Source organism: Salvelinus namaycush, unplaced genomic scaffold (genome assembly GCF_016432855.1).
Source record: "Salvelinus namaycush isolate Seneca unplaced genomic scaffold, SaNama_1.0 Scaffold673, whole genome shotgun sequence".
In the NCBI taxonomy this organism is placed as follows: domain Eukaryota; kingdom Metazoa; phylum Chordata; class Actinopteri; order Salmoniformes; family Salmonidae; genus Salvelinus; species Salvelinus namaycush.
The window spans coordinates 50,104-61,012 of record NW_024061390.1 but is presented as its reverse complement, the minus strand read 5'-3'; the positions used below and the strand labels follow the sequence as shown (position 1 = coordinate 61,012).

The window sequence follows — 10,909 nt, the reverse complement described above, 5'->3', positions numbered from 1 at the left end:
ATGGCCATGAGGGTTAGCATGGTGGCCATGAGGGTTAGCTGGGGGGGGGGGGGGTTAGCATGGTGGCCATGAGGGTTAGCTGGGGGGGGGAGGGTTAGCTTAACCCATCCCGCTGCCCCGTCCGTTAGTTTTAGGAATGCTTCCAAAAGCAGCTGTCAAACAACACACACACACACACACACACACACACACACACACACACACACACACACACACACACACACACACACACACACACACACACACACACACACACACACACACACACACACACACACACACACACACACACACACACACACACACACACACACACACACACACGACTGAACCCTGACTAATACAAATAACTAACAGACCAAGTGAATCACAGTTCAATGACGTTACAAAAAGTTAATTCCCGTGAACCACGTTTTGCTAGATGTTGTTAAAGACAGTTCCTACGGAGTCCCTGCTACAGACTGGGCTGTGGCCTAGATATCTGACCAATCATGTTCACATATCAGAAGGTCAGAAAGCAGTCATAGGTCAGGACTCAAACCAGCGCTGAAGGTTGGTGATGGTGTCAGTCCGGAGTCTGTGGTTCCGCACGGCGCGACACGCTGTGCAGTAATGCTCCGCCCAGAAGGCGGTCAGGTGTACGCTGTAGCTCCTCCTCCAGGCCAGGTGTCTCTGCAGGAGGGCGGGGCTCCGGCGTAGCAGCAACAGGTATTGGGCGAGCAGGCGGGGAGAGGGGAAGTCGTCCACATGGATAAAGGCCTCAGGGGGGAGGAAGCGTTCGTAGTTTTCCCGCGGCGGCCCGAGAACTACAGGAACGGCCCCGGCCAGTAAGGAGTTCCAGAGCTTCTCGGTGATGTAGTCGGTGTGCTGCGAGTTCTCCAACGCCAGATAAAACAGGTAACGCCTCATCGTGCGCACCACAGTGCTGTCCTCTGGCAGTGGCACACCTGCACGCCCAAACACATCCACCGCAATGTAGTTAACCAGCCGACGGTAATACGCCACGCGGGCCTGCGACTCCGACCAGTTACTGATGACCCAGGCCAGTAGGTGGGGCCGTCTGGGGCGTGTGTGTGGGGGGGCGTTGGCGTGAGGGCGAAGGCGGGGCACCAGGTAGCCGTAAGGAAGGAATATGTCTGAATCTGCACGGTAGGTCATGGTGAGATTGAACACGCCCTCAAACCGCCGCAGGCCACGAGTGTGAGACGGGGACTCAAAATTCATCCAGATCCACTTCTGGCCACGGGGCCGTGGGTCTGACGGGAGCGCCGTGGCGTTGGTCGTTATCTCACGGTGGTGCACGATGATGGCGTCAGCCCCGGGGTACATGCGCCGGTCGTCGGTCAGTACGCACCCGCGGATTCCAAAGCGCGCCTCACAGTCCGGCAGTCTACGGTAATGGCCGAAGGGGTGCGTCCACAGAAGAAGGGTGACATCTCCGGGTTCACCTTCAGTCAGAGGGAAGGGTTGCTCTCGCGGCTCCGGGAGATTGAGCAAACACACTCCGAGGAGGAGAAAGAGCGTACCGCCGAGAGCAGCGAAACATGACGTTCTCAGAACAGTCACTCTACGTGTTTTGATTCGGAGCAGACCGGGGCCCTTAGCAGCTCTGGGAGAGGTAGAACGACCCCCTGTTACCCACTGGGTAAGCCACTGAGTTATCTCCATGAAATACAGTCAAACGTCCAGTCCTTATTTCCATTAAGTTATCCAGCACCCTCTTCCATTAACTCCAGAAGTTCTAGAAATGTAATGTCCACCTCTCTGTCACATTCTCCTCTCCATTCACCTGGTGTAGTCTAGAACTCAGAATAACTGTTCTCTCCATTCACCCGGTGTAGTCTAGAACTCAGAACAACCGATCTCTCCATTCACCCGGTGTAGTCTAGAACTCAGAAAAACCGATCTCTCCATTCACCCGGTGTAGTCTAGAACTCAGAATAACCGATCTCTCCATTCACCCGGTGTAGTCTAGAACTCAGAATAACCGATCTATCCATTCACCTGGTGTAGTCTAGAACTCAGAATAACCGTCCTCTCCATTCACCCGGTGTACTCTAGAACTCAGAATAACCGATCTCTCCATTCACCTGGTGTAGTCTAGAACTCAGAATAACCGATCTCTCCATTCACCCGGTGTAGTCTAGAACTCAGAATAACCGATCTCTCCATTCACCCGGTGTAGTCTAGAACTCAGAATAACTGTTCTCTCCATTCACCCGGTGTAGTCTAGAACTCAGAATAACCGATCTCTCCATTCACCCGGTGTAGTCTAGAACTCAGAATAACCGATCTCTCCATTCACCCGGTGTAGTCTAGAACTCAGAATAACCGATCTCTCCATTCACCCGGTGTAGTCTAGAACTCAGAATAACCGATCTCTCCATTCACCCGGTGTAGTCTAGAACTCAGAATAACCGATCTCTCCATTCACCCGATCTCTCCATTCACCCGGTGTAGTCTAGAACTCAGAATAACCGATCTCTCCATTCACCCGGTGTAGTCTAGAACTCAGAATAACCGATCTCTCCATTCACCCGGTGTAGTCTAGAACTCAGAATAACCGATCTCTCCATTCACCTGGTGTAGTCTAGAACTCAGAATAACCGATCTCTCCATTCACCCGGTGTAGTCTAGAACTCAGAATAACTGTTCTCTCCATTCACCTGGTGTAGTCTAGAACTCAGAATAACCGATCTCTCCATTCACCTGGTGTAGTCTAGAACTCAGAATAACCATTCTCCCCATTCACCTGGTATAGTCTAGAACTCAGAATAACCGTCCTCTCCATTCACCCGGTGTAGTCTAGAACTCAGAATAACCATTCTCTCCATTCACCTGGTATAGTCTAGAACTCAGAATAACTGATCTCTCCCTTCACCTGGTGTAGTCTAGAACTCAGAATAACGGATGTCTTTCACCTGGGATTCCAAGGAGAAAAGTTACGGTCCTCCTTCTTTATCCCTCTGCTGTGAGAAAAACCAGTCGGCCCATTCTCAGGTAAACATCAAGTTCCTTTGTCTCTGCTCTGTCAGGACAGATAAGGATCTCTGCCACTGGATAATGTGTAGACTAGTTTTGAATGCATGAGCAAACGGATACACCGTTCTGCGCAAAATACTTGACGTGGCAGGCAGCATGCGACTTCCTGTTACCGGTGAATGGGGTCTTTGTAGCCCTGAGAGGCTCTTTCAGGACAGCGAGAGTAAACATGCTGTCCTGCAGGGCGAGGGCTGCTATGTAGCCCAAAGATACTGCTTGGACCAACAACCATGGTTATAATCCAGACCTCTTGGTAGAATCCATAGAACAGGGAGGCACAGGCTCAGGCAAAGTGAAACTGTACGTTTCAGAGTGAACAACATAGATAGACATAATTTAGGAGAAAAAATGGCCTATACTGTGCTTGGACCAGGGGTTATTTTCCAGTCGCTTCGTTCTGAAAAGAAACATCATTTTTTTCGTTCCATTCCACTGTTCCCGACTAGCAAAATAAAGTTCTGAACTGGTTCGGTCCAGCAACAAAAAATCTACGGTTTATATCGTTCCTTTCTGTTCTTTTGAAACTTCTGAAATCAATGGTTGCTATGGCATGGGCAAGCTATGGATAGTAGCTAGTTGTTTACATGCATTGGACAGACAAGTATAGGGCACAAGATTTGGTTTAACACAAACCCAAACATAGCTGCGGAAAGTAGGGCAGCATAATGGCCGGGACCAGCCCTGAATACAGGAGTAGTAAAGGTCCAGTGCACTGCTTTTGTGAAGATTATTTCATTTTATTTTTTATTTTTTTCAGATTTTTCAGGGGGTGCTGCACCCTACAGCACCCCCTGAAAAATCTGGGGGAAAAAAGAAAAAAAAAAGGAATAATCTTCACAAAAGCAGTGCACTGGATCTTTACTACTCCTGTATTCAGGGCTGGTCTCGGCCATTATGCTGCCCTAGGAGAAACAAAACTATTGCCATCCCTGCAAAACTAGAAGTCTCAGTAAGCTAAATTAAGTTGGTCTAAAATGCTTATTTTCCAGACGTTGAAGTTAGGTTCTGAATGAAAGATGAAAAGTTATTTTCTTGAAGTTTAAAATACATATTTTCTGGACGTTGAAAAATACGTATAGTAATGAAACCGCAGGGAGCAGGTCTCGAACCCTCGACCTTCTAGCCCGAAGTCCAGCGCGCTATCGACTGTGCCGCAAAAGCATTCTCGAACGGTCGTTACAGTATTTTCCGGAAGTTGAAATTAGGTTCATTTTCGGTTCTGAATGAAAGTTGAAAATATGTAATTTATAGATGTCTATGTTTGGGCCAAATCAACCGGCCAAAATCTGAACCAACCGTTTCAGATTTGGTCCGGAACAGAACAAAAATCTATGTCTGTGGACATTGAAATCAAGGACGGCCTGGACCACACCACATCTGAACCAAACATAGATGTCTATGACCGGTTCAGATTTGGTCCGAACCGGACCAAAAACCAATGTCCGTGGGATGTGGAAATCAAGGCCGGTCAGGAACTGCACCAAAATGAGACATCGGTGTTGGTCTGTGCTCACAGAGGTGTAGCCTACAGTGTTGTCTGAAATTGAATTGTATGAATACCCATCTATGTGGTAAGCCTACCGTTTGTAAAACACAAAACAACGACTTCCGGACAAAATAACAAAGAGATCTTCAAAAGACTTTGGCTCGTGTTTACTGGGGTGTAGTCTACCATGTCCGCCCGAAATTGAATTTTATGAATGCCTATTTTCAATGTGTTTACACAGCGGGAAATGCAGAAGTATTTTCTTTTTCGCTATGATCACCTTGTTAAAAATTGACGGATACAAACTTGAAACTCCTGGACAACAGTTGTGATTGTCCATTCCATATTGTCCATTTTATTTTGACCTGTCCTGTTTTTAGGATATGTTGTTTGTTAACGTGACAGCTCGTTTTTTAAATTTGATATTGCGCCATTTAGATTAGGCTTTTTGATCGGAGAAACCTGCATGATGTAAAAAGTGTCCGTCTCATCCAGCCTGTAGGCTACAGAAAAAGAAAAGGACACACTCTTTCTACCGTTTCCTAAATCTGATACATGATTTATGTTAGATTATCTTCTTGACGGAACGTTGGTAGAGCACAGCAGTAATGCGTCTATCCAACAACACCCGAAGAGGCCGCTGGGAATGGACATGCGAAATATTTTGCGCCCCTGCCTTTGACAAAGTAGGCACAGCTTAAAAAACCCATATGCCACTGGTTGAGAGAAATTGTCATTGTTTTAAGGGCAGAATTATGAGCTTTTATGTGCTGTCTTGATCAGTTTAGCTCAGAAAATGCCACCCTCTTCAATCTGCGCCATAGGCGGCTGCCTAATGAGCAGTCCGGCTTTACCTGTATTAGCTGATCGATATAGCCCTCTGCAGCACGGAAAACATTGTTTTTCTCTCACAAAAGTAGTGCACTAAACCTTTGCTACTCCTGTATTAGCGGACTGGTACAGCAGTTTTCACCGTGGGGAGAAATCAACATGCGCACGATGGCCTGAAGTTTGCATGTTATGGCAAGAGTAGGCAGGCTACTTTCCTCTTGCGACGCTGATTTTCCATACAGTCCACCAGGGGGCTCTATTCGCCCAGTATTGCAGTCGTTTACTTCTAGGCCTCATCAATTGCTTTTGGTATTTCCGAGGTATTTAGGAACAGGAGAACATACACCCAAACAGAACACATATAACACACATCAAGGTGAATAAAGTGTCTTCATATTAAAACCAATCAAATATCTGAAGGCTTTTATCCGGGTGCTTGTTTTAAAAAGCATAAGCCCACTCATAATGCACTTCAGTCTTCTTAAAATTGCCTGGCCTCCAGAGAAGCCATGTTTTATTTAAATGAATGAATAAATTAAAAGAGAGAGAGAGAGATTGAAAACGGTGTGAGATTTGAGATGTGAGCTTTGTGTTCTTGTAGAGGACTGTGCTAGAAAAACAACCTACCAGCGAGACTAACTCTCTCTATAGACCTGTCAGGGTGTACAGACTGTACAGACAGTCTCACTGTTCTGTCCCGTTGTGTGAGAAGACACACACACACACACACACACACACACACACACACACACACACACACACACACACACACACACACACACATGCACACAATGAGAGGAGGAAGCCAGATGCAGAATGTCTCCAGTGGACTCCCCAATCCATTCCCGACATCTAGTCCCTACGTTCCCCCCCTCTGAGAGAGACAGCTAGCAGCCCAGTCAGTAGTACTTCCCATGTCCCATAAGGAGCCGTGTACTCCCTCTCTCTGCATCATTTAACTATTTACTATTTAACTATACTTTCATGTGAACAGTTCTATTTCCAGACAATTATTTTTGTTCATACATACAAGGAAGAGTTTTGCATGAAACGATTTAGAACACTGACTGAACACCATGTTGGAGTGAAGATAAACGGGTTTCCTGCTAACATAGATCTGATTGGTTAGTGCTGGTACAGTCAATAATCCATTAAAGTATTGACAGAAGACTAATCGACTAGACACTACCAGTAGAGATGCAGTATATTACAGGAGACTGAGGCCAGCTCTCTGCTGTGTTGATTTACATTACAGAGAAGACTAACCAACTAGACACTACCAGTAGAGATGCAGTATATTACAGGAGACTGAGGCCAGCTCTCTGCTGTGTTGATTTACATTACAGAGAAGACTAACCAACTAGACACTACCAGTAGAGATGCAGTATATTACAGGAGACTGAGGCCAGCTCTCTGCTGTGTTGATTTACATTACAGAGAAGACTAACCAACTAGACACTACCAGTAGAGATGCAGTATATTACAGGAGACTGAGGCCAGCTCTCTGCTGTGTTGATTTACATTACAGAGAAGACTAACCGACTAGACACTACCAGTAGAGATGCAGTATATTACAGGAGACTGAGGCCAGCTCTCTGCTGTGTTGATTTACATTACAGAGAAGACTAACCAACTAGACACTACCAGTAGAGATGCAGTATATTACAGGAGACTGAGGCCAGCTCTCTGCTGTGTTGATTTACATTACAGAGAAGACTAACCAACTAGACACTACCAGTAGAGATGCAGTATATTACAGGAGACTGAGGCCAGCTCTCTGCTGTGTTGATTTACATTACAGAGAAGACTAACCAACTAGACACTACCAGTAGAGATGCAGTATATTACAGGAGACTGAGGCCAGCTCTCTGCTGTGTTGATTTACATTACAGAGAAGACTAACCAACTAGACACTACCAGTAGAGATGCAGTATATTACAGGAGACTGAGGCCAGCTCTCTGCTGTGTTGATTTACATTACAGAGAAGACTAACCAACTAGACACTACCAGTAGAGATGCAGTATATTACAGGAGACTGAGGCCAGCTCTCTGCTGTGTTGATTTACATTACAGAGAAGACTAACCAACTAGACACTACCAGTAGAGATGCAGTATATTACAGGAGACTGAGGCCAGCTCTCTGCTGTGTTGATTTACATTACAGAGAAGACTAACCAACTAGACACTACCAGTAGAGATGCAGTATATTACAGGAGACTGAGGCCAGCTCTCTGCTGTGTTGATTTACATTACAGAGAAGACTAACCAACTAGACACTACCAGTAGAGATGCAGTATATTACAGGAGACTGAGGCCAGCTCTCTGCTGTGTTGATTTACATTACAGAGAAGACTAACCAACTAGACACTACCAGTAGAGATGCAGTATATTACAGGAGACTGAGGCCAGCTCTCTGCTGTGTTGATTTACATTACAGAGAAGACTAACCAACTAGACACTACCAGTAGAGATGCAGTATATTACAGGAGACTGAGGCCAGCTCTCTGCTGTGTTGATTTACATTACAGAGAAGACTAACCAACTAGACACTACCAGTAGAGATGCAGTATATTACAGGAGACTGAGGCCAGCTCTCTGCTGTGTTGATTTACATTACAGAGAAGACTAACCGACTAGACACTACCAGTAGAGATGCAGTATATTACAGGAGACTGAGGCCAGCTCTCTGCTGTGTTGATTTACATTACAGAGAAGACTAACCAACTAGACACTACCAGTAGAGATGCAGTATATTACAGGAGACTGAGGCCAGCTCTCTGCTGTGTTGATTTACATTACAGAGAAGACTAACCAACTAGACACTACCAGTAGAGATGCAGTATATTACAGGAGACTGAGGCCAGCTCTCTGCTGTGTTGATTTACATTACAGAGAAGACTAACCAACTAGACACTACCAGTAGAGATGCAGTATATTACAGGAGACTGAGGCCAGCTCTCTGCTGTGTTGATTTACATTACAGAGAAGACTAACCAACTAGACACTACCAGTAGAGATGCAGTATATTACAGGAGACTGAGGCCAGCTCTCTGCTGTGTTGATTTACATTACAGAGAAGACTAACCAACTAGACACTACCAGTAGAGATGCAGTATATTACAGGAGACTGAGGCCAGCTCTCTGCTGTGTTGATTTACATTACAGAGAAGACTAACCAACTAGACACTACCAGTAGAGATGCAGTATATTACAGGAGACTGAGGCCAGCTCTCTGCTGTGTTGATTTACATTACAGAGAAGACTAACCAACTAGACACTACCAGTAGAGATGCAGTATATTACAGGAGACTGAGGCCAGCTCTCTGCTGTGTTGATTTACATTACAGAGAAGACTAACCAACTAGACACTACCAGTAGAGATGCAGTATATTACAGGAGACTGAGGCCAGCTCTCTGCTGTGCCCTTGTTTATTTTTGCTCGTCTGCCTGTCCTACAGATGAAGATAAGAGGACATGTCATGTCAATGTGTTTGTCTGTCAGTTCGTGTGTTTAGGCCTTTTTCTCCCTGTGATAACACACACTCCGCAGGATGGGCCCCAGGCTCTTAACTCATCTTTATCGATTTTCTCTTTCTATTCTGTTCTCTTTTTTCTCCCTCTCTCCCAGGGGATGGGATGTCTCAATTCTTTCCAGGGAGGCCCCAGAGAGCGAGAGAGAGAGAGAGAGAGAGAGAGAGAGAGAGAGCTCTGAGAGTGCACTGCTCACTGAGGCCCTCGCTGACCCCTGACCTTGATCTTGACATCAGAGGTGACCCCTGGGATCAAAGGTCATGTGAAAGTGCCGTTCCGGCGATTCACTCCGCCTGCCGGGTGATGATGATCTTGTCCAGCCTTCCCTAGCTGCCTGACGTGGTTAGTGGGGCGGCAGATAACCTAGCAGTTAAGAGCGTTGGGCCAGTAACTGAAAGGTTGCTGGTTCGAATCCCTGAGCTGACTAGGCACTTAACCATAATTGCTCCTGTAAGTCGCTCTGGATAAGAGTGTCTGTATGTAGTGGCGATCTCAACCTCAGACCCCCCCCCAGGGCCACACATCCATGTCTGCCTCTCCCCCACAACCACGACCGGGCCTGCTCTGAGCATCCGCCCTCACAGGCTTAGTTAATGAGGAGAGAAAGTGAGACAGTGGCGAGAGGTTGTGGGTGAGAGCCAGAATATCTGTTTGTTTCAACGGCACACTATGGAAAGGAGATATGGCTGATGGCCCCTTTCAGCCATGGAATTCAGATCAGATGTACCTAAACTGCTTGCTAAAAGTACAATTCTAAATGGCGCATCAGCAGATCACATCCAAAAGCTAAAAAAAAATACAATATTCTTCGTATCATCTGACCTCACCACACAAACAACCGAGTTCCCCATTCCTGTGACTCCTTTGAGGGAAGTCAAGAATAACGATAGAAATTCATAAGCCTTTAAGTGTTCTCTCAAACCGGTCTTTCTGGTTGGATTGGGGAGCATCATACCCTACCTAGGACAAGTCTAAGTCGACAGACAGAAATACAACACCACGTGAGGAAGCGCTCTTCTCCCTGAATTATGGCCTTAAGTCAAGTATGAAACTACGTATCCAGCCCTGAAAGCCCTCACTTAGAATATAAACAAACTGTTCAAAATAGCTTTAACCGTGTAATCAATGATGAAGTGAAGTATTTATTACATTTTAAAAAACAGCTCCAAATGTAATTGAAGGGGCACTATATCTTGGCTGTGAAATAATAAAATGTCTATGATTAGAATACAAAATAAAGCTATGAAATGTAATTTGACAGCCTAAAGCCAGGCACACAAAGAGGCCATTAAAAGCCTCGTTAGCCTAAAGGGCAGTCTGTCGGGTGGATTAAACACAAATAACTCAATTGGAAAAATGCAATCAGGGCTCTGGTTGATAAAAAGTTAAACACATTCAAAACAATGCAACACTTTAAAGGCCTAATGCAGCTGTTTTTATCTCAATATCAAATCATTTCTGGGGAACATTTAAGTTCCTTACTGTAATAGTTGTACATTAAAAACGGTCAAAAAGAAACAAATCGTTTTTTTTTTTGTTGCTATTTTTAGCTAAATCGTCATTCCAAGTCAGAAACTCTGTAATGTTTCTAGATTTCAGACTTTCCGACTAGAGGATCACTGGCATCATGATTTGACCTAGTTTTTTCTCTCTCCAGAGTTTGCAGTTGTATTGAAAGTACCATATTTCTCACTGCAATAACTTTGTTATGACTTTCTGGGAGTGGTTCCAGTGGGAAACTGAAAACTAGCTGTTATTGGCAGAGAGGTTTATCTCCCTTTGTTATTGGTCTATTAACTAATTTACCGCCTGGTGATGTCACCAACTCCACCCATGCAAAAGCTGCCGAATGGAAGGTCCTGTGTAGATTGTGTGTTCAAGCAGCAACTATCAGGAAATAAGACTGATCCATTTTTTTCCCCTCACACTTTTACAGTATTAGTTTCATCAGCTGTTGTACAATGTAATACAAAACATAGGAGGGAAAAGTGGACTTCACTGGACTTTTAAGTCAACAA

At 45.3% G+C, this 10,909-nt stretch overlaps 1 protein-coding gene across 1 annotated transcript; it reads right to left on the bottom strand.

Moving 5' to 3' along the window:
• Positions 1 to 314: 314 nt before the first annotated feature.
• Positions 315 to 3,061, bottom strand: LOC120042404 (alpha-(1,3)-fucosyltransferase 4-like). Its single transcript, XM_038987239.1, has one exon. It carries the CDS (start codon positions 1,666 to 1,668, stop codon positions 529 to 531), a length of 1,140 nt encoding a protein of 379 aa, XP_038843167.1. The 5' UTR covers positions 1,669 to 3,061; the 3' UTR covers positions 315 to 528.
• Positions 3,062 to 10,909: the final 7,848 nt, after the last annotated feature.

Excerpts from the sequence above, each read along its gene's own strand:
- LOC120042404 (XM_038987239.1), bottom strand. The coding sequence starts at position 1,668 with ATGGAGATAACTCAGTGGCTTACCCAGTGGGTAACAGGGGGTCGTTCT.